The sequence below is a fragment of the Ranitomeya variabilis genome, chromosome 5, assembly GCF_051348905.1.
Source record: "Ranitomeya variabilis isolate aRanVar5 chromosome 5, aRanVar5.hap1, whole genome shotgun sequence".
Lineage (NCBI taxonomy): Eukaryota > Metazoa > Chordata > Amphibia > Anura > Dendrobatidae > Ranitomeya > Ranitomeya variabilis.
The window spans coordinates 154789880-154814329 of NC_135236.1; the positions used below are offsets into that span (position 1 = coordinate 154789880).

At 43.3% G+C, this 24450-nt stretch overlaps 1 protein-coding gene across 7 annotated transcripts in view; it reads left to right on the forward strand.

Annotated features, from left to right (window-relative positions):
* Window positions 1–24450, forward strand: part of LOC143775376 (A-kinase anchor protein 13-like) — a 303476-nt gene that overhangs the window by 142722 nt on the left and 136304 nt on the right. For 6 of the 7 annotated variants that reach the window (XM_077263431.1, XM_077263432.1, XM_077263437.1 and 3 more), the window contains exons 7-8: window positions 8007–10266; window positions 16309–16379. In XM_077263431.1, the coding sequence (XP_077119546.1) occupies window positions 8007–10266; window positions 16309–16379 (2331 nt within the window). The remainder of the gene's footprint in view (window positions 1–8006; window positions 10267–16308; window positions 16380–24450) is intronic. The other variant, XM_077263433.1, reaches the window with a different exon arrangement.

Sequence of the window (24450 nt, forward strand, 5' to 3'; positions counted from 1 at the left end):
ATTTTTTTTTGTCCAAGAGTCACATTGCCATACTGAACCAATCCCAAGGGCCGCAAAATAATTTAAAGGGGTATTTACATGAATACATCACCAGAACCACCGTTGGTACATTAACCCCTCTCTGACTTTAGACGTACTATCCCGTTGAGGTGACCTAGGCCTATCTGACCCTCGACGGGATAGTACGTCATAGCGATCGGCCGCGCTCACGCGCTGACTATCGCAGCTGACATCCGGCACTATGTGCCAGGAGCGGTCACGGACCGCCCCTGGCACATTAACCCCCGGCACACTGCGATCAAACATGATCGCAGTGTTCCTGGGGCATAGAGAAGCATCGTGCAGGGAGGGGGGCTCCCTGCGGGCTTCCCTGAGACCCTCTGTACAAGGCGATGTGCTCACCTTGTCTTCTCCCTGCAGGCCACGGATCCAAAATGGCCGCGGGGCTGCATCCGGGTCCTGCAGGGAGGTGGCTTACCAAGTGCCTGCTCAGAGCAGGCGGCTGTAAGCTTGCAGCCCTGCATGTCAGATCGTTGATCTGACACAGTGCTCTGCAGTGTGTCAGATCATCGATCTGTCACTATAACATGATGCCCCCCCTGGGGCAATGTTATAAAGTAAAAAAATATATATATATTCAGATGTGTGAAAAAAAAATAATTTCTAAATAAAGAAAAAAATATATATATTGGTCCCATAAATACATTCCTTTAAATAATAAAAGAAACAATAAAAGTACACATATTTAGTATCGCCGCGTCCTTAACGACCCAACCGATAAAACTGTCCCACTAGTTAACCCCCTCAGTGAACACCGTAAAAAAAGGCAAAAAACAACCCTTTATTATCATACCGCCAAACAAAAAGTGGGAATAGCACGCGATCAAAAAGACAGATATAAATAACCATGGTACCACTGAAAATGTCATCTTGTCCCTCAAAACACCAGCCGCCATACAGCGTCATCAGTGAAAAAATAAAAAAGTTATAGTCCTCAGAATAAAACGATGCAAAAATAATTATTTTTTCTATAAAATAGTTTTTATAAAAGCGCCAAAACATAAAAAAAATCTAAGTGAGGTATCGATGTAATCGTACTGAACCGAAGAATAAAACTGCTTTATCCATTTTACCAAACGCGGAATGGTATAAACGCCTTCCCCCCCCAAAAGAAATTCATGAATAGCTGGTTTTTGGTCATACTGCCTCACAAATATTGGAATAAAAAGCGATTAAAAAATGTCACGTGCCCGAAAATGCTACCAATAAAAACGTCAACTCGTCCCGCAAAAAACAAGACCTCATATGACTCTGTGGACCAAAATATGGAAAAATTATAGCTCTCAAAATGTGGTAATGCAAAAAAATATTTTTTGCAATAAAAAGCGTCTTTTAGTGTGTGACAGCTGCCAGTCATATAAACCCACTATAAAAGTAACTCAAACTCCCCTAGGGTTGGGGCTAGGGTTAGGGTTTGGATTACATTTACGGTTGGGATTAGGGTTAGGGGTGTGGTTAGGGTTATGGTTGGGATTAGGGTTTGGGGTGTGTTGGAGTTAAAGGTGTGGTTGGGGTTAGGGGTGTGGTTGGGGTTAGGGGTGTGTTTAGATTAGGGTTTCAGTTAGAATTGGGGGTTTCCACTCTTTAGGCACATCAGGGCTCTCCAAACGCGACATGGCATCCGATCTTAATTCCAGCCAATTCTGCGTTGAAAAAGTAAAACAGTGCTCCATTTTAGTCTGCATTCCAAATGGCGCTCCTTCCCTTCTGAGCTCTGCCATGCGCCCAAACGGTGGTTCCCCCCACATATGGGGTATCGGCGTACTCGGGACAATTTGGACAACAACTTTTGGGGACCAATTTCTCCTGTTACCTTTGGGAAAATACAAAACTGGGTGTTAAAGATAATTTTTGTGGAAAAAAAAATATGATTTTTTATTTTCACGGCCCTGCGTTAACTGTAGTGAAACACTTGGGGGTTAAAAGCTCTCACAACACATCTAGATAAGATCCTTTGGGGGTCTACGTTCCAAAAAGGTGTCACTTGTGGGGGGTTTCAATGTTTAGGCACATCAGGGGCTCTCCAAACGCAACATGGCATCCCATCTCAATTCCAGCCAATTTTGCATTGAAAAGTCAAACGGCGTTCCTTCCCTTCCGAGCTCTGCCATGTGCCCAAACAGTGGTTTACCCCCACATATAGGGTATCAGCATACTCGGGACAAATTGTACAACAACTTTTGGGGTCCATTTTCTCCTGTTGCCCTTAAATGTTCATTTTTTTTTTAAAACATTGCCAAAAATTCCTGTGAAACACTTGAAGGGTTAATAAATTTCTTGAATGTGGTTTTGAGCACCTTGAGGGGTGCAGTATTTAGAATGGTGTCACACTTGGGTATTTTCTATCATATAGACCCCTCAAAATGACTTCAAATGTGACGTGGTCCCTAAAAAACAAATGGTGTAAAAATGAGAAATTGCTGGTCAACTTTTAACCCTTAACTCCCTAACAAAAAAAAATTTGATTCCAAAATTGTGCTGATGTAAAGTAGACATGTGGGAAATGTTACTTATTAAGTATTTTGTGCGACACATCTCTGTGATTTAAGGGTATAAAAATTCAAATTTGGAAAATTGCGAAAATTTTCAAAATTGTCTCCAAATTTCTGTTTTTTTCACAAATAAACGCAGGTACTATCAAAGATATTTTACCACTATCATGAAGTACAATATGTCTCAAGAAAACAATGTGAGAATCACTGGGAGCCGTTGAAGCGTTCCAGAGTTATAACCTCATAAAGGGACAGTGGTCAGAAATGTAAAAATTGGCCTGGTCATTAATGTGCAGACCACCCTTGGGGGTAAAGGGGTTAATAAATCACCAGAACCAAATTTTGAGTATTTGAGGCGGATTTGGAGTGTTTTTGCTACACAAATGTGAAAACACGTTATGATAATTTAAACTGAGTTTTTGGATCAGAAACTCACAAAATCCTCCTCATAATCTCAAATCTGTTACGTTTTGAGGATTTTTAACCCCTTAATCCCATATGAAGTACTATCCCGTCAAGGTGACCTGGGACTTAATTCCCAGTGAAGGGATAGTACGTCATAGCGATCGGCCGCGCTCACGGGGGGAGCGCGGCCGGGTGTCAGCTGCCTATCGCAGCTGACATCCGGCTCTGTGTGCCAGGAGCGGTCACGGACCGCCCCCGGCACATTAACCCCCGGCACACCGCGATCAAACATGATTGCGGTGTACCGGCGGTACAGGGAAGCATCGCGCAGGGAGGGGGCTCCCTGCGGGCTTCCCTGAGACTATCGGTACAAGGGAATGTACTCACCTTGTACCGAGCGTCTCCTCCCTGCAGGCCCCGGATACAAAATGGCCGCGGGGCTGCATCCGGGTCCTGCAGGGAGTACTTCCGGGTGCCGTGTAGGCGCTGGTAAGCCTGCGGCGATATGAGTGAGATCGCCGTTCTGATAGAGTACTGTGCAAACTATCAGATCGGCGATCTGTGATGTTCCCCCCTGGGACAAAGTAAAAAAGTTAAAATAAAAATTTCCACGTGTGTGTGTAAAAAAAAAAAAAAAAAAAAAAAAAAAAAAAAATCCTAAATAAAGAAAAAAAAAAATATTATTCCCATAAATACATTTCTTTATCTAAAAAAACCCAAAACAATAAAAGTACACATATTTAGTATCGCCGCGTCCGTAACGACCCAACCTATAAAACTGTCCCACTAGTTAACCCCTTCAGTGAACACCGCAAGGAAAAAAAAAAAAAAAACGAGCCAAAAAACAACGCTTTATCATACCGCCGAACAAAAAGTGAAATAACACGCGATCAAAAAAACGGATATAAATAACCATGGTACCGCTGAAAACGTCATCTTGTCCCGCAAAAAACGAACCTCCATATAGCATCATAACCAAAAAAATAAAAAAGTTATAGTCCTCAGAATAAAGCGATGCCAAAATTATTATTTTTTCTACAAAATAGCTTTTATCGTATAAAAGCGCCAAAACATAAAAAAATGATATAAATGAGATATCGCTGTAATCGTACTGACCAGAAGAATAAAACTGCTTTATCAATTTTACCAAACGTGGAACGGTATAAATGCCTCCCCCAAAAGAAATTCATGAATAGCTGGTTTTTGGTCATTCTGCCTCACAAAAATCGGAATAAAAAGTGATCAAAAACTGTCACATGTCCGAAAATGTTACCAATAAAAACATCAACTCGTACCGCAAAAAACAAGACCTCACATGACTCTGTGGATCAAAATACGGAAAAATTATAGGTCTCAAAATGTGGAGACGCAAAAACTTTTTTGCTATAAAAAGCGTCTTTTAGTGTGTGACAGCTGCCAATCATAAAAATCCGATATAAAAAACGCTATAAAAGTAAATCAAACCCCCCTTCATCACCCCCTTAGTTAGGGAAAAATAATAAAATTAAAAAAATATTTATTTCCATTTTCCCATTAGGGCTAGGGTTAGGGCTAGGGTTAGGGCTAGGGTTAGGGCTGGGGCTAGGGTTGGAGCTAAAGTTAGGGTTGGGGCTAAAGTTAGGGTTAGGGTTTGGATTACATTTACGGTTGGGATTAGGGTTGGGATTAGAATTTGGGGTGTGTCAGGGTTAGGGGTGTGGTTAGGGTTACAGTTGGGATTAGGGTTAGGGGTGTGTTTGGATTAGTTTCAGGTAGAATTGGGGAGTTTCCACTGTTCAGGCACAACAGGGGCTCTCCTAACGCGACATGGCGTCCGATCTCAATTCCAGACAATTCTGCGTTGAAAAAGTAAAACAGTGCTCCTTCCCTTCCGAGCTCTCCCGTGCGCCCAAACAGGGGTTTACCCCAACATATGGGGCATCAGCGTACTCGGGACAAATTGTACAACAACTTTTGGTGTCCAAGTTCTCTTGTTATCTCTGGGAAAATTAAAATTTGGAGGAGCTAAAAATCATTTTTGTGGGAAAAAAAGGATTTTTTATTTTCACGGCACTGTGTTGTAAACTGTAGTGAAACACTTGGGGGTTCAAAGTTCTCACAACACATCTGGATAAGTTCCTCGGGAGGTCTAGTTTCCAATATGAGGTCACTTGTGGGGGGGTTGTATTGTTTGGGTACATCAGGGGCTCTGCAAATGCAACGTGACGCCTGCAGACCAATCCATCTAAGTCTGCATTCCAAATGGCGCTCCTTCCCTTCCGAGCTCTGCCATGCGCCCAAACAGTGGTTCCCCCCCACATATGGGGTATCAGCGTACTCAGGACAAATTGGACAACAACTTTTGGTGTCCAATTTATCCTGTTACCCTTGTGAAAATACAAAACTGGGGGCTAAAAAATCATTTTTCTGAAAAAAGAATTTTTATTTTCACGGCTCTGCGTTATAAACTGTAGTGAAACACTTGGGGGTTTAAAGCTCTCAAAACACATCAAGATAAGTTCCTTAGGGGATCTACTTTCCAAAATGGTGTCACTTGTGGGGGGTTTCCACTGTTTAGGCACATCAGGGGCTCTCCAAACGCAACATGGCGTCCCATCTCAATTCCAGTCAATTTTGCATTGAAAAGTCAAATGGCGCTCCTTTCCTTCCGAGATCTCCCATGCGCCCAAACAGTGGTTTACCCCCACATATGGGGTATCAGCGTTCTCAGGACAAATTGTACAACAACTTTTGGGGTCCAATTTCTTCTCTTACCCTTGGGAAAATAAAAAATTGGGGGCGAAAGGATCATTTTTGTGAAAAAATATGATTTTGTATTTTTGCGGCTCTGCATTATAAACTTCTGTGAAGCACATCAGATTTTGCATTGAAAAGTCAAATGGCACTCCTTCGCTTCCAAGCTCTGTCATGTGCCCAAAAAGTGGTTTACCCCCACATATGGGGTATCGGCGTACTCAGGACAAATTGTACAACATCTTTTGGGGTCCATTTTCTCCTGTTACTCTTGGTAAAATAAAACAAATTGGAGCTGAAGTAAATTGTGTGAAAAAAAGTTAAATGTTCATTTTTATTTAAACATTCCAAAAATTCCTGTGATACACCTGAAGGGTTAATAAACTTCTTGAATGTGGTTTTGAGCACCTTGAGGGGTGCAGTTTTTAGAATGGTGTCACACTTGGGTATTTTCTATCATATAGACCCCTCAACATGACTTCAAATGAAATGTGGTCCCTAAAAAAAAAAAATGGTGTTGTAAAAATGAGAAATTGCTGGTCAACTTTTAACCCTTATAACTCCCTAACAAAAAAAAATGTTGGTTCCAAAATTGTGCTGATGTAAAGTAGGCATGTGGGAAATGTTACTTATTAAGTATTTTGTGTGACTTATCTCTGTGATTTAAGGGCATAAAAATTCAAAGTTGGAAAATTGTGACATTTTCAAAATTTTTGCCAAATTTCCGTTTTTTTCACAAATAAACACAAGTTATATCGAATAAATTTTACCACTAACATGAAGTACAATATCTCACGAGAAAACAGTGTCAGAGTCGCCAAGATCCGTTGAAGCGTTCCAGAGTTATAACCTCATAAAGGGACAGTGGTCAGAATTTTAAAAAGTGGCCCGGTCATTAACGTGCAAACCACCCTCGGGGCTTAAGGGGTTAAAGCTTTGAGGAAATATCTCCTGTGCTGCGCACATGAATAAACAACTGTCCCTCATTGTGCTTTCTGCACAAAATATCTCCCCCCATACTGCCCCTCTCTATAATATACCCTCTTCACTGCCCCTCTCTATAATATACCCTCTTCACTGCCCCTCTCTATAATATACCCTCTTCACTGCCCCTCTCCATAGTGTCTCCCCTCACAGCCCCTCTCCATAATATACCCCCACACACTACATCTCTCCATAATATCACCCCAAACTGTCTCTTTTTGTATCTCCCCTACAATGGTGGTCAAACTCCAAGTGATCGGAAGGTTATCGCCCATCTTGTTGATAGGGTGTAACTTTCAGACTTGAGAACATCTCTTTAATGAAACTGGCAGGAGTAAACCAGAAGGTGACAAGGAATTGACAAAAATCTTACAATGACAGAGTTTGTATCTTAGGGTACCGTCACACAGTGCCATTTTCATCGCTACGACGGCACGATCCGTGACGTCGCAGCGTCGTATGATTAACGCTCCTGCGTCGTAGACTGCGGTCACATGTTGCAATCACAGCGCTGGAGCGATGCCGAAGTCCCCGGGTAACCAGGGTAAACATCGGGTTACTAAGCGCAGGGCCGCGCTTAGTAACCCGATGTTTACCCTGGTTACCAGCGTAAACGTAAAAAAAACAAACAGTACATACTTACATTCCGGTGTCTGTTCCCCGGCGTTCTGCTTCTCTGCACTGTGTAAGCACCATAGCCGGAAAGCAGAGCGGTGACGTCACCGCTGTGCTCGCTTTCCGGCCGGCAGGCGCTCACAGTGCAGAGAAGCTGAGACGCCGGAGGACAGACACAGGAATGTAAGTATGTACTGTTTGTTTTTTTTACGTTTACGCTGGTAACCAGGGTAAACATCGGGTTACTAAGCGCGGCCCTGTGCTTAGTTACCCGATGTTTACCCTGGTTACAAGCGAACACATCGCTGGATCGGTGTCACACACAACGATCCAGCGATGTCAGCGGGTGATCAAGCGACGAAAGAAAGTTCCAAACGATCTGCTACGACGTACGATTCTCAGCGTGATGTCTGATCGCAGTAGCGTGTCAGACACAACGATATCGTAACGATATCGCTAGAACGTCACGAATCGTGCCGTCGTAGCGATGAAAATGGCACTGTGTGACGGTACCCTTAGTATCTGTAACACTGAAGAATGTGCAATGTTAGGACGTGGTGTATTTACCACACGCCAGCGAACTGACACCAAGAAGCTTGACATCTTCATTATATTGTAATTTAATAAGATTATTGTTGTTTATTTTTTTTGTTGGGGGAGGGGACAGGTTTTATCCAGTGAATGAAAGGATTAATTGTATTCTCTTTTGTTTACCAGGGCGCAGATGTAAAATCTCAGCAGGAACCCACATTAGAAGAGGCGTCCGCTGCATGTGGCCAGGATGGTGGTATCACTGTGGACTTACAAGCAAGTATTGGAGCGTCGCAGGCAGAAGATAACGATGCCAAGCCTTGTGGTAAATCTGACAATGAGGTGGAAACTGTGGGTGGAGGCCCTGCGACTTCCAGTCAAGATGTTGAACCCAAAGAGGAAGAGGTGGGAACCGAATGCATTGTGAAGGCTGAGAGTGCGTCAGGTACAAAGCAGCACATACCGAGCTGTTCCACCGAGGTACCCGCTGCTGAAAGTCTCCTCTCCACTGGAAACACAAATGAGGGAACTGGAATGACTTCAACTGGAATTGTTTTGGCCTCGTCCTTTAGTGATCACGCTGAGGGAATGCTAGCTGGAGCAGAGGGAGACACTCCACTTACGGAGGCTGCACTCCAAGTCGCTGCTAATCTTCTGCGAGACATCAATGTGACCATGGGGCAGTCACTGTCTGGCTATTGTACTAGTGCTTCAGGCACCACCGACACGGTTTGTCACACTGGGCGAGGTCGAGAACAGGATGCCGTCCCTATAGAAGTATTTCCAGGGTCCGTCTGTAAAGACAATCAGTCTAGTAATAATAATTCTGGGGACTGCTTGAGAGAGCCAAGCACTTGTTCAGAAGCAGGACACTCGCGTAGTGCCCAAGGGATAAATGTTTTACATTGCACTGAGACATGTGACTCTAAAAATGAAAAAAGTGAGACGACTTCACAAAACAGAACTTTGGAGCAGTTTGCTGATGACCTAGTCCTGTCTGTGGTGGATGGGGTGCTAGCCGTAGGGTCCGATCATCGCAACAATGGTGCAAAAGATGTGGAGACAGTCGCTGACCAGCTGACAGCATCAATAATACGTGCAAGCTTGGTGGAGCTGGAAGTCACTTCCCGTGAAAATGCAGCTGTTACTCAGACTCAAGACAATATAGAGAAAAAACCTCAAAAGGAAGTGTTGTCAGAAGCTGCGGTGAGCGATTTCAGGGCACGTGACTGCGCCCAAGCACACACGAATACAGGGGTTCCTGTTGCTCCTCTTCACAGCATGACTATAGAAAATCCTGAATTACTAGTGAATTCTTCTTCCAAGCCTTCACTAGCTCAGGAGCCCATTCCAATGTCTAAAGAGCATGAAATGGAAAGTGAAGAAAATAAAGCGATTTCTGTTACTCCACCAGAAATCATTATGGAAGAACCGGCCGCCCTGTCTTTAGAGCCCGGCTCGGACCCATGTAATACAGAACTGCCACATGTAGCAACGTCTGCCCTAAAAGAGGCAGCGCAGCAGCAGAACTCCAGGCCTGAAAAGCAAGAAATGCTGCCACCTGCTGGGCCATCCCTGTCACTGCAGGAAGATGAGACATTGCCATGTGCGAAAAGCAAGTCACACAAAGACTCTGACACTCCCTCTCTGTTTAATAATTACGATTGTCTGAAAAACCAGGAAGTATTGGCCAGGGATTCAGTTCTCATTGATGCAAGAACTGAAATGCAGGAGGCTGTTGTGACAGCCGCTGAGGAGCCAGGCACTGATCACGGACAGCTTACCTGTGCAAATGGCAAGGAAGATGGTGAACTTGGTGTGAAGCACTGTGAAATTATCCCTGGACCTGTAGAAGCAGACACTGTCATTTTACCACTATTAGACCCCAGGGAACAATTGGCTGATCATGTGGATTACAAGATCCCTACGGAGAATGACAATGCACGTGAAAAGGAAGAATCTGAGGAAGTTGGAAAGGAGTCAGATTTAGAGAATGATGGAGGTGAGGATGGCCCCGAGCTGGAAAAAGTCCCAAGAGCATCACTTCATCCTATAGCCGAGGAGACTTTACATAATGGCGAGTCCTCTTCAGATACTACCGAGGATTCTGCCTCCTCCGACCTCAGCGATTCTGAAAAGTCTCTAGGTACAGACGAGGAGCAAACCGTGGACCTTTTCTCCCAGGCGGTGGATTGCTTATCTGATGATGAAGAGAACCCATTATTAACATCTAATGGAGACGTGGGCATGGCTGAGGGCAGACCAGCTCAAGACGTCCCAAGTAATGAAATCTCTCAGTCTCCCAGCATCCGGCCTAAGGAGGATTGTTTGAAGGATCCAAGTGGAGGTCTTGACGTCCTAAAAGAAGAGGACTCCGGCTTGGATATCTCCGTGAACTTGGAGGATACTCTGTGCCCAAGCATATCTGACACAGAACTAGTCTCTGGTAATTTTCAGTATTTTCTTTACCATTATATTCTCATTTAGTGCACAGACTCACAAATGGGGTCTCCAATGGCAGATCTAGACTTTGGTGTTGTCTACGACAAGTGGCCAGTAACTAAACAATAAGTGACCTGATCACTTGCTGTAGACAATTCTTCCACCACTTTCTTGCCAACACTTTCAGAAAGTCCACAGAAGTAAGTTGGACTTTTAGCTTGACTTAAGGTGCATGCTGGAGGGTGAGTGGGTGCCAGACCAGGCACACTGCCAGTCTATAGTAATGGTGGCTGGCAAGGTGTCCTGTGCCCATGCTCTATATAAATCTATAGACCAGTATGACAACTTTGCTGCACTTTGCTACTCTTTATAAATCTCTTCCATATTACAATTAAATGTATTATTGGCATCGCTGTGTCCCAAAATAGTGAATTGGCTGTAGTATTGTCTGCTTCCGGCCAGGCAGTGGAAAAGATGACATTTTTCTGCCGTGTATAGGAGCGGCTGAAAGCTGACACCGAGCACAGATAATTGCCGCCAGCTCTTAGTTTTCCTGTAGCCGGGCTGGTCTGACTACTGTTTTGCAGACTGTCATTATCTGCACCGCTCCTATCGGTGTGAGCGCTTTCATTTACGGCTGATCCTTAAAGGCGCAATATAGAAAAGCACATATGGGTCCTACTCATGTAAAACACCCGCATTACCATTACTAGGATTATTTTTATTTTACCTGTGTTTTTATAATGTCAGTATTTCTCCATACCACAGGCACCAGGAGCGTGCTATTCCTTCCTAATTGATATTTGCTTATCTTTAGGGCTATATGGTGATATGAGAATTGTTTGTATCCCCCATATGAAAGCAGACAGTGGTACAGTAACACTTCATGCCCGTCTGATGCCAGTTTACTGCCAATTTTACACACACGTGAGGTATACAGTGCAAACAAACATTGAATAAAGAGAGAGAAAAGGAACATCCATTTGGTACCTATTCTAATATTTCTGTCCATTGACTCCGCTAGTCCTTATCGTTACTTTATCCGGCAGGTTTTGGTACAGTACAATTTGTATGTTATTATCTAGACCTTCCCAGCCGAATGCTGCACAATGGAGTCTTTATCATTCTCTACTTTGCTAAATAATTGTTCCGCTAACTGTTCTTACCTCCTGGTATTTGGTGATTTTCTGCCAGCATTCAGTGGGCAAACACAAGTCACAGCAAAACTATGTGATAATTGGGGAGGTGGTTACACGTCTCCTTTTGAACAAGGCTTGTTATTACCCACAGGTCAGGGCGAGGTGCTTCTTTGGGAATTGCTGCAACAGTTTAGGCAACAGAGCTTTTGTGTCCAAGATCAGAAGATTATTATTGTTATGATTATTATTAGTAGTTTTACTTTGATTAAATTGCCTCTGTTTTTTTACGTGCAGCGATGCGTGTAAATTTACAGATCTATCGTACTTGACGACTGTCCATGGCAATCGTATACATTTAGTACGCTAGGATCACAATATGTTTTTGGGTCCTAGAGAACTTTAAGTCTAGGCTCGAGACAAACCTATGATACCTTTCCAACAAAATGCATGCGATAATTGTTAAGCTTCCTTAAGAGTCGGTTATTGGCGACACATCGTCCTCTGTAGCAGGACACGTGCTCCTGCTCCTGACAACATGATATTCTAGGTGCACAGAGCCATCTGGTTAAAGTTACTGCTCTTATTTTTTTCTCCAGCTCCCGAGTGTTGTTTTTTTTTTTTTTTTTTCAAATCCAACATATGGATCCAGAAATATGTGCCTTTTTATTTAATGTACATTTTTATGGTCTTTACAAAGGGCTGGTGCTTACCAGATGATTCTGCTGAGCAGCCTAAATACACATCCCCAGAGAATCCTGTGAGCATTGTCCACTAGTGAAAGATCAAAAAATTATCACTAAAAAAATTGAACATTTCTCTGGAACCATATGGCAGAGTTGAAACAAAAAAACAGAGTACTTGGGGGAGCAGCAGGAATAAAATAAGAGCAAGAACTGGCCTCTTTAGACCTGGTGACAGGTCCTCATTAAGGGGTGCAGGTTTTAGACCCCAAATGAACTTTCGTTATGTAAACCCCCTGTAATGTTGATGACGTTCATACCTTTGTTATATAAGTTCATTACTCCATTTTATAGAAATCCATCAGCTAATTTTTATGCAAATGTGCCACAAGTCCAGGTGGGGAGGGGTGACCGCACATAGAGATCTCCGATATCTTTCTCAATTTAAAAAAAACAAACCTTGACCCAACTGCTATGCCCCGCTATCGCCCCATATCACTGCTCCCGTTTGCTTCAAAACTCCTTGAGCAGCATGTCCATGCTCAACTTTCCTCCCACCTCTCATCTAACTCTCTCCTTGACAACCTCCAATCTGGCTTCCGCCCCCACCACTCCACCGAAACTGCCCTGACCAAAATTACTAATGACTTACAGCCAAAGCTAACAGACAGTGCTCCATCCTCCTCCTTCTCGACCTCTCCTCTGCCTTCGACAGTCGACCACTGCCTACTGCCAAAAACCTTGCCCTGTCCTGGATTGCCTCATACCTTTCCGACCGCACATTTACGTTTCTCACTCCCACCTCATCCCGCCCTCTCTCTGTTGGTGTCCCTCAAGGCTCTGTCCTGGGGCCCCTACTTTTTTCCATCTATACCCTTGGCTTAGGACAACTCCTAAAGTCCCATGGCTTCCAGTACCCACCTGTATGCTGATGACGCTCAGATCTACCTCTCTGGCCCAGACGTCACCTCTCTTCTGTCCAGAATCCCAGAGTGTCTATCAGCCATATCCTCCTTCTTCACCTCTCGCTTCCTAAAGCTCAATGTAGACAAAACCGAACTCATCATCTTTCCTCCATCTCGCGCATCTCCTCTACCCGATATATTTATTATGGTAAACGTCATCACGCTCTCTCCCACATCTCGACTCTGCCCTGTCCTTCAAACTGCACGTCCAAACTCTTCTCACCTCCTGTCGCCTCCAACTCAAAATTATTGCCAGAATCTGTCCCTTCCTCAGCCCTCAATCTACTAAAACTCTTGTGCATGCCCTCATCATCTCCCGCCTCGATTACTGCAACACCCACCTCTGTGGCCTCCCCTCTAACTCTCTTGCACCGCTCCAGTCTGTCCTCAACTCAGCTTTCCGGCTAATCCACCTCTTTCCTCGCTACTCCCGTTTCTCCCCTCTGCAAATCCCTCCACTGGCTCCCAATTCCCCAACGAATCCAGTTCAAACTATCAACACTGATCTACAAAGCCATCCACAACCTGTCCCCTCCCTATATCTCTGAACTAATCTCCCAATATCTTCCCTCATGCAATCTTCATTCCTCCCAAGACCTTCTACTCTCTTCTACACTTATTCGTTCCTCACACAACCGCCTCCAAGATTTCTCCCGAATATCCCCCATCCTCTGGAATTCCATGCTTCAACACGTCCGTTTACCCACCACCCTCGGATCCTTCAGACGGAACCTGAAAACCCATCTCTTCAGGAAAGCCTACAGCCTGCAATAACCATTCTGCCGCCTTACCACTGCCTGAGCTGCTGCCTCACCACCACCAGAGCTGGAGCACCCCCGACCTCCTCTCTCTTCCCCATTATCCCGTACAATGTAAATCCGCAAAGGCAGGGTCCTCTCCCTTCTGTACCAGTCTGTCATTGTAAATTTGTTACCCCCCTTTCTCATGTACAGCACCATAGAATTAATGGTGCTATATAAATAAATAATAATAATTTCCCCACTTGTCACCGGCCTTCAGTCATTGACTAGCATGTCATTCTTCTCTGTGACCTTCTCCGCCTTTTCAGTGTGCAATAAGCTCCTGATAATCAAAAGCTGGACTATCAAACTATGCAGGTGCCAACCCCAGGAACGATGGAGCATTGGGCAAGATCTCAAGCCAGGGAGAAGGTCACAGAAAAGTGTCACCTGCCAGTCACTGATAGGTCGATGGCGTGTGGGGAAAGAGGGAGAGCAACGAGAGCTGGGATTCCAAGGCTACCCAACATCCTGCACTTCGACAATGGATTTCTATAAAACTGGGGCACGAACATCTAAAACAAAGGTATGAACGTCATCAACATTACAGGGACTTTACATCAAGGATGTTAGTTTGGGGTCTAAAAACCTGCAGTACGACTCCCTTTAAATATAGAAGTATATGTGAAACGACTGCTGATCAGATATGTGTACAGGTTGGCAGCCCTCTAATGTCCGTGATCGTGCCATCTAAACCCAGCCTAACACTTTCACATTCATTTTGGAATAGATGCTTTCCAGTGTGGAAGACTTTTTGTTCCTTCCGCACCTAAGCTCTGTATTTCCTGACAAGACTAGGATTAAATCCCATCCATCCCTAAGTTGATAAAATCACAAGAGCCATACAGCCAATTTGTCAAAAATTAAAATGAGTCTTTTACTTGTTTTCTTTTGACTTCGGCTAATAATAAGTCCCAGACGGCTCTTGTAGTCATTGAGCCAATCTGTCCTATCTAAGAGTTCTGTAAACCTTTGGAAGTTGTGGGTTACCCATATAATGGCATCCATAGCTGAAGTATCGGGCCCCTCTAAACTCTTTAGGCCTGTAAATTTCATGCTGAAAGCAGAAAACAATGTGGATCCATCAGATGCCATATATGCCGTTTTTCCTCCCCCAAGAGCACTGTATGGCGGCACAAGTAGTCCTGTGCGTCTCTGTAGTACCAGGGACTCCTTGTGCAGCAGATTCTCTGAATTGCAGTAGTAAGTTCTCTATTGTGCATTTTCTGTCATATTCAGATATGTAGCAGCTAATGATAGTAAAGTAGTTTTTCATTGTAGATTTTTATATGTAACCACTTCCCTGAGGGTTTCCATATCGGACACATTTGCTTCCTTTATTTTCTGTGTAGAGTTTGTAGTATCTGCCCTGGTATGAACAAAAATGGACATTTCAGACCTTTGTGTATCTTCTAGTGATCAGGGTAAAAAAAAACAATATTTCTGATCTTTTTCTCCCAATATTGATAAATGCATACAAAAAGCAAGATATTTTTATAATAAAATCCTAATACATTTCTGGTACTTTAGTGAGGAGGATGTGTCAATGTGGTCACTGAAGAGGCTGTGATTGTCTGTGTTGCAATTCTTTACTGAAAATACTGGCTACAGTAAAGCATTATGATGCCGGCAGCCCCATTATAGGATGACTTGTATATGGACAGTACCAACCTTGTACCTTCTCAGTGGTGTGAACAAATGCAAGATGCAAATATTGGACTGTATACTTTGTGTTCACTCCTGGTGATTCTCCCGCTCTCTGCCGTTCCAGCTTGCCATTAAGGCTGCAGACTGCATGTCATGCTGAGTCTGAAGAACCACTGGTAAGCGATTAGGCTATGTTCACACGCTGCGTTTTTGCTGCGTTTTTTAAATGCAAATTGTAAGCTGCGTTTTACAGTACCAGCAAAAGCTATGAGATTTCAGAAATCTCATGTACACGCTGTTTTTTTCCCTGACTGATTAGGCAAACTGCTGCGTTTTTGAAAACTGCATCATGTCACTTCTTTCAGTGGTTTTGCAGCTTTTTTTCACCGGTAGAATGCAATGAGAAAGTGCAAAAAAGTTGCAAAAACCCAGGTATTAAGTTTTGCTGCATTTTTGACACAAAAACCTAAGGACGTTGCATCGTGTTTTCTTTTTTTATGCACTAAAATTTATCAGTATACACAAGAGACAAATGTATCTGATTTAAAAACTCAGCAAAACCTGGTTTTTTTTGTAAGCCGCTTCTTTACTGCAATGAGAGCAGACTTTGCCTGCAGAAAAAAATGCCGCACAAACGCAACGTGTGAACATAGCCTTAGGATACTAGTTTTTGAGACAGCATGCCATATCTTTTTCCCTTGTGGACTCCACAAATCCTGAAAATGCTGGTTCACTGAATCCTTACCATATGGCCTTTGTGTTTTGTAGACCGATTTTGTATTACTATTATTTATTCTGCTCATTGTGTGTTTCAGCAGAATGTCTTGACAATAAAGTAGATGACGAAGTGGATTTTGGCAAACAGCCAAGCCCCAGAACAAAAGTGGTAAGTTACGTCTTGGTCTAATTAGCAAACATTTGTTATGTGTTAAAGGAACAATCCATGCTTCCATTCATGAAGATATTAGTCCTGAATTATTTAAAGATGTGTAGTGCTGCCCTTACTTCCTGTAGTGTAGTGTCACATGTTGCATGTTTAGTCCTGATTTTCTACACTTATTTCTAAATTGAAATTTGCTGCATTTCTGCATCTAAAGTGCTTGTGTGTTTTTTTGGTATTTATTCAGTTTTTAATTGCATTTTTTGTTATGGAACTTACCAGAGCAACAAAACAATGCCAGGTTAGTGGTTTAATGGAAACCTGTCGTGAGATTCATGCTGCCCAAACTGTGGGCTGTATGAGTCTGACACTAGCTGCGCCATTGCTGCCAGGTATATTTTACTCTGAAATACTGTGGCTTTTCACCGTAACGTTGCTGGATTTTCTATGTATCCCATCTGACTAGTCCCTGTCAGATCCCCACCAGCTTTTCCCTACACTAACTGATATATATTTTACTATGTACACCTGTTGGTCATCCACAGCAAAGCTGGGAGAAGCATCTGAGACTCCTAGAGAAGACTGCCGAGGACTTAGTATGTCTACCTTGAAACGCCACAGGCGGTGTCTAATTCATGCAACCATAGGCCTCTTTCAAACGTCCTGAAATTTCTGGTACTGAAAAAAACAGTACTGGAGATATCTGTGTGTGTGTGTAATACTTGTGGCACCCGTGTCCCCCAAAAGTACCGGTGCCTGTGAAGCAGCAGTAAAGTTTGCTCTGTTCCCCGGCGCCGGGTGCTTAAGACGGCTCTCATCATGCTCCCCTGGTTTGCCAGCAATCAGCACGAGCAGGGGAGAATGTTGAAAGTTGTATTCAACTGATAACAACAAGTGCAGGCGTCAACTATTACTCCCATCAGCGTACACCTCCTGCCGTTAGTAACATTAAGTTCAGGCGGCGGATGGGAGTTTTCATCAGCCACCGCCTGCGCTATAAATAAAGAAGTTAAACTGCGTGTTCCAAACACCTCAAACTCGGATATGTCTGTCCATAACACTTTTTTCCAATCTTCCTCTGTCCAATGTCTGTGTTCTTTTGCCCATATTAATCTTTCCTCTTATTAGACAGTCTCAGATGTTTTTTTTATTTGCCACTCTGCCCTGAAAGCCAGCATCCCGGAGTCGCATCTTCACTGTAGCCATTGACACTGGCATTTTGCGTGTACTATTTAATGAAGCTGCCAGTTGAGGACCTGTGAGGTGTCGATTTCTCAAACTACAGACTCTTATGTACTTGTCTTATTGCTCAGTTGTGCAGCGGGGTCTCCCACTTCTCTTTCTACTCTGGTTAGAGCCTGTTTGTGCTCTCCTCTGAAGGGAGTAGTACACACCGTTGTAAGAAATCTTCAGCTTCTGGGCAATTTCTCGCATGGAATAGCCTTCATTTCTAAGAACAAGAATAGACTGTCGAGTTTCTCTTTTTCTGGCCATTTTGAGAGTTTAAAGGAACCAAGAAATGTAATGTTCCAGATTCTCAACTAGCTCAAAGGAAGGTCAGGTTTATAGCTTCTCTATTCAGCCAAGCTGTATTCAGCTGTGCTAACATACTTGCACAAGGGTTTTCAAGGGTATTCTAACAATCCATTAGCCTTCTTACACAGTTAGCAAACACAAAGTACCATAAGAACACTGGAGTGATGGTTGTTGGAAATAGGCCTCTATACACCTATGACGATATTGCATTACAACCAGACGTTTGCAGCTAGAATAGTCATTTACCATATTAACATTGTATAATGTATTTCTGAATCATTTAATGTTAGCTTTATTGTAAAAAAACTGTGCTTTTCTTTCAAAAATAAGGAAATTTCTAAGTGACCCTAAACTTTTACACGGTAGTGTACATAACTATGTAATAATCACATAAATCAACAGATACGAAGAGTAGTGAGGGCCCTGCTCGCAAGCTTTCAGTTTATGGAGGAGACAATAAAGGTGGATGGTAACAATTGCTTGCATTGTACGGTCCAGCCATCTATGTGATAAATACGGTGTTCTTGTCATGCTGCATGAACTGGTAACCAATCAATATGTGTAAAAGTACCAACACAGAGGGCTATTAATTGCATGAAGGGTACGAGAACAGATGATTTCAGGGTCCTGGTTGAGGCGATAGACCAGTCTGAAGAAATACGTTTTTAGGGCATGCTTAAAACTGTTGGCTCTGGGGATTAATCAAATTGTCCTAGGTAGTGTATTCCAAGGAATTGGCCCAGGGCGCGAGAAGTCTTGGAGGTGGGAGTGGGAGGTTCTGATTATTGAAGATGTTAGGCCGGTTTCACATTTGCGTTTGTAGGAGCTGCGGAGGGCTGCGGACTTCCTCCGTGAAGCCCCGCCCTCCGCCGCTAGCTCCGCTTACTTCTGCATGCGGCCTGCGTACCTATCTTTAACATTAGGTACGCAGGTCGTGCTGCTGTATGTGGATGCTTCCGCATGCGTCGTTTTGACGATGCGGCGACCAGCGTAGAACGCAGCTTGTAGCAATTTTTTTTTCCGCGTCGTCAAAACGACGCATGCGGAAGCATCCGCATACAGCGGCACGACCTGCATACCTAATATTAAAGATAGGTACGCAGGCCGCATGCCGGCTGCATGCAGAAGTAGGCGGAGCTAGCAGCGGAGGTGCGGCCGAGGGCGGGGCTTCACGGAGGCAGTCCGCAGCCCTCCGCAGCTCCTACAAACGCAAATGTGAAACTAGCCTTATTCTTAGGTCATTAGCAAAATGGATGGCACGGGAAGGGTGGTAAACTGAGACAAGGGAGGACATGTACGGTGGTGCTGAACCATGGAGCACTTTGTGGGTGAGAGTGATAAGTTTATATTGAACACTGTAGAGGATGGGTAACCAGTGCAATGACTAGCACAGGGTAGAGGCATTCATGTAACGGTTGGTGAGGATTATGATCCTGGCTGCTGCGTTCAGGATGAATTTTGAGAGGGGAGAGTTTAGTAAGAGGGAGACCAATTACTAGAGAGTTGCAATAGTCCAGATGAGAATGAATAAGAGCAGCAGGAAGTGTTTTGCAGAGTCAAAAGTAAGGAAAGGTCGAATTCTAGAATTATTTTTGATGTGTAGATAATATGAGCGAGTGATGAGATTTAGGGAGTGAATGCAAGATCTGGATCAAGTATGACCTGAAGACAGCGGGCATGTTGCTGGGGAGTAATGGTAGAGCCACACATGGAAATGGCAGTATCAGTCATGGGGTACAGTAGGTTAGTGGAGAGGGGAAGCACAAGCTCCGTTTTTGAAAGATTCAGTTATAGATAGAGGGAGGACATAATGTTAAGAGACAGCGGTAAGACAATATTTTTACTCAACTCTTAATTTTCTTGTGTTGAGCTGGGGAATTTTGGGGAGTGCTCTCACCCATACGGCTCTCCTTCCCCTCTCACAGCACGAGTGTGACACGTGCCTAATTGAGAGACTACTTTTCCCTCCATTCTTATGCTGTCCACCTGTGTGTAAAACTAATGGTTTCTTAGATATAGGCGAGGAGACTGTAATACAACCAAAACTCCTTTTTTTCTTCTTCCTGGTTTTGACTTATTGAATTTTTGAGGACACGCTTTTTTTTTTTTTTTTACTGACTGAGGAGGTTTATTAACATTTACAGAGATCCTGCAGGCAAGACTATCGGAACGACAGGTTCATGGGAGAGGAGGAGGATGTCCTAATAAGATATATAACAAGGTTTCGTGTACTTACACACATCCACTTCTGTTCAGCATATGGACATAGTACCTTATACTGACACTACTATGACTATTTCTATTTTCTAGTTTACCTCGTTTATACCTTTTATACTTTTTGGCCTTTTATTGTTAGACATTATAAAGCAGAAATAGCCTAAAACGCTCCTATTTATTGCTCTTGTTCTCCTCCGGCTTGAGAACGTTATCCCCATGCTGCTGTATGCTCGATAGCAAGTGAAGGGTTCTTCTTGTTGGAGGCAATTTTGGTGACTAACACCAGGGTGTTAACTTGTGTTCTCTGTTCTCTGGCAACGAAGGAAAAACAGATCTCATAAGAAAACACAAGCACAAACTCTACTTTATATACGTGAAGCCACCATTTTCAGATGGCTGTCCACAAAATCTATCCTGTGGTGTCGGGATCATATATACCGTAACTCTGAGGTTTCCGAGCTCTAGCTATACTTTTTTAGTCTCTTTCGTCTGTGATATTCTCTCCTGGGGTTTCTCCATTACAGTACTTTGCTCAGACTTCAATAACAAAGTTTCCTGCTAAGATTTAGCAAAAGAAAAAAAAGTGAAATGAATGCATTCTCTCTAGTAACAGTAAATAAGAGCACTGTATACTGTGTATACAGTGGAGGAACCTTCTCAGAGTGCTGCATAATTGCCTCTTCTTGTTTATAGTGTTTCTAGAGAAATGTAACTCTTGTATTTTACCTAATGTTTTGTAAACTTGTTTTCTGTAACCTTTAACTTATTTTACTGTTTACGATGTGATTTACTTGGGAACTGAGCCCTGTTATGGAGGGCGGCTGAATTTCTTTAAAAATGTGTCAATGGAAAATGGTATTCTTCAGCAGCCTCGTGTATATGTTAGCTTTTGAAAGGATCCCATTGTGCACTGTATAATGGCATCACGCAGAAGGGGGATTTCGGGACCTTTTTTTCATACTAGATGGTCACTTCCAGCCACACTTTTCTGCTTTACAGGATAGTGGTTTGTGTAGGCGATTTTATGCCCTGTGTAGTTGGGCTTCTGTATCAATGCATTGTCAGTTTGAAAATGGCATTTATATGTCTGAAACGACTGGAAATAATGCACTAAAATAAGGCGTTGTTCCATTTTGTTGAGGACTCTGTTTTAGAACAGATTGCCCTCATGTTATATCCATATTGGTTTACAAGAACACTTAAAGGGAATCTGTCAGCAGGATTTCACCCCTCAAACTATATATGCATGTTGCTCTTCCATAAACTAGTCTAGTAATACTTTTACATGGCCACTCTGTTCCTCCGTTTCTAAGAAACCATCATTTGAATTAATATGCAAATGAGGCTAAAGGGCTATGGTAGATCGGAAGCCTCTGTCACTCCAGGTCTATTCCCTGCCCAGCACTGCCTTCTCCTGTTGACTGATGGCTCCTTTGCCTTAAGTCACACACATAAAAACTGTCAGCCGGCAGGAGGCGTTGATACCGAGTTGATAATAGAGCTGTAGTGACAGAGGTTTCAAATAATAGCTTTTCACCCTCATTTGCATTTCAATTCAAGTGCTGATTTCTCAGTAATGAAGGGACGGACAGGACAAAGGTCTTGGTGGACTGGTCTATAGTAGAGCTACATGCGCATATACATAATGTTAGAGGTGAAATCGTGCTAACAGATTACCTTTAAGGCATTCACAGTGTTTGCGGCATGCAGGAGGAAAGCTCCTGATGTACACATCAAATGTATCTATAGGATTCCAATGTAACTGACAGTGTATTTTTTCTCTGTTGGGTCATTATAAAAATATCGTGCAATATCCAGTAGTGTACAAAACTTTTAAGCAGGTGTGGAAGCACTGCTGTGGAGCAGGAATGCCTTCACAAAGAAGTGTTAAAGGGAACCTGAATCCCCCCCCCCCCCCCCCCCCCGGCGTTTTTAACTAAAAGAGCTACCTGGTGCAGCACTAATGCTGCATTCTGTCAAGGTGGCTCTTTTAGTTGGGGTCCCTTCCTACGTTAAAATGTTCATTTTTATAATTAGTCCCCCATACCTGTAGTTTGTCAGGGGGGCATGTCTTTTCCCCCCTGACACAAACACCTCCCAGCCGTCACTCAATGCTCCGCGCGCTGCCTCCACTTTTTCCATTAACGTCCCTGGCGCCTGCGCTGTCATTTTTTTTCGGGCATGCGCAGTTTGCACTGCCCGTCGCCTCCTTCAACTTACAGTGCAGGCGCCGGGGACATTAATGGAGGAAGTGGAGGCGGCGCACGGAGCATTGAGTGATGGCTGGGAGGCGTTTGTGTCAGGGGGGAAAAGACATGCCCCCTTGACAAACTACAGGTGTGGGGAAGGGACCCCAACTAAAAAAGCCACCTTGACAGAATGCAGCATTAGTGCTGCACAAGTGGCTCTTTTAGTTAACAATGCCTGGGGGGGGGGGGGGGAATGTAAAGTGAATGAACAAAAGAGAAATTCATATCAATGTTTTCTGTGACCACCTTTTGCCTTCAAAACACTATCAGTTCTAGGCACACTGGCACACAGTTTTTGAAGAATCTCTGCAAAGAGGTTGTTCTAAAACCTCTTGGAGAAATTACCACCAGGCTGCAAATTCTCCTGTCTCTTTGGGGCCATATCATGACTACCAGGACTTCTTCTTTTTGTGGAAGACACCGTAGTTCTTAATGACATTGGCTGTATGTTTGGGGTCCTTATCTTGCTGCAAAGTAAATTTCTGAACACTGAGCACAGAAAAACGGTTAAATAGATAACCAGAGAGTATATACCCATTATAAACAATTTCTATTTAATGTAACATATTTAAAACGGAATAGACACAAACAAGCAAACTATTGGACAATAAATATTGGGTGACGCTAAATAGTGCAAATAGATATGTTAACTAAAGATGAATACTAAGTTTCCATAAACCACTAACACCAAAAAATAAAATCAATAAAGATTATTGAGCAAAAATATAAAAAAAAAAACATACATCACAAAAAGTAAAGGATATGTGCATTTCTAACAAAGAGGATATGCCAAATACAAAGAGTGCAGTGGCGGTGAGTCAAAAATATATAATGTAGGGCCACCACATTATCTAAGTATAGATCAGATTGCATTTTGCCCATGTGCTTTCTCAAGGGGAGTGCTGAGAAAGCACGTGGGCGAAACGCGCGTCGGGGCGGTTTGCGGTGGTGTCTGGGACCGGGTATTCTACATCATGAGTAAGCACTGAGCTTATAATTGCGCCACATGTGTGACCGGACTGATAAATCCGTGCAATTCATTAGTGATATATGCTTTGGAAATGTTTGCTACTATATCATGATCGGATGATCTATACTAAAGGCCCCGTCACACATAGCGACGCTGCAGCGATACAGACAACGATGCCGATCGCTGCAGCGTCGCTGTTTAGTCGCTGTGTGGTCGCTGGGGAGCTGTCACACAGACCGCTCTCCAGCGACCAACGATGCCGAGGTCCCCGGGTAACCAGGGTAAACATCGGGTTGCTAAGCGCAGGGCCGACACGACCAGCGATCTCACAGCAGGGGCCTGGTCGCTGGTACGTGTCAACATAGCGAGATCGCCACTGAGGTCGCTGTTGCGTCACAAAACTTGTGACTCAGCAGCGATCTCGCTAGCGATCTCGCTATGTGAGACGGGGCCTTTAGACCTAATGTGGTGTCATTGCCCTACACTATATATTTTTGACTCCCTGCCACTGCACTCTTTTTGTACTTGGCATATCCGCCTTGTTAGAAAACCTTTGCATATGTCCTTTACTTTCTGTGAAGTATGTTTTTTTTTTTAAATATTGTTGCTCAATAAACTTTGATTTTATTTTTTGGTGTTAGTGTTTTATGGATACTTAGTATTCATCTTTAGGTTATATACAATGCAATCCACTATAAATATATATATATATATATATATATATATATATATATATATATATATATATATATATATATATATATATATATATATATATATATATATATATACACATACATACATATACACATTATGTGTGTGTGTTAATAGAGAGACAAGCCAACTTTATTATATTTTGTATGTTTTAGGAATATTTGTCTCTATAGTCTAAATCAGGGGTGGGCAATTAATTTTGCCATGGGGCCGCATGAGAAATTGGGATCGTTTTAGAGGGCTGGACTAATATATGCCCCATACAGACACTTGCGCCATATAGTGCTGCACAAACAGTATGGCCCCATATACTGCAGCACAAACAGTATGGCCCCATATACTGCAGCACAAACGTTATGGCCCCATATACTGCAGCACAAACAGTATGGCC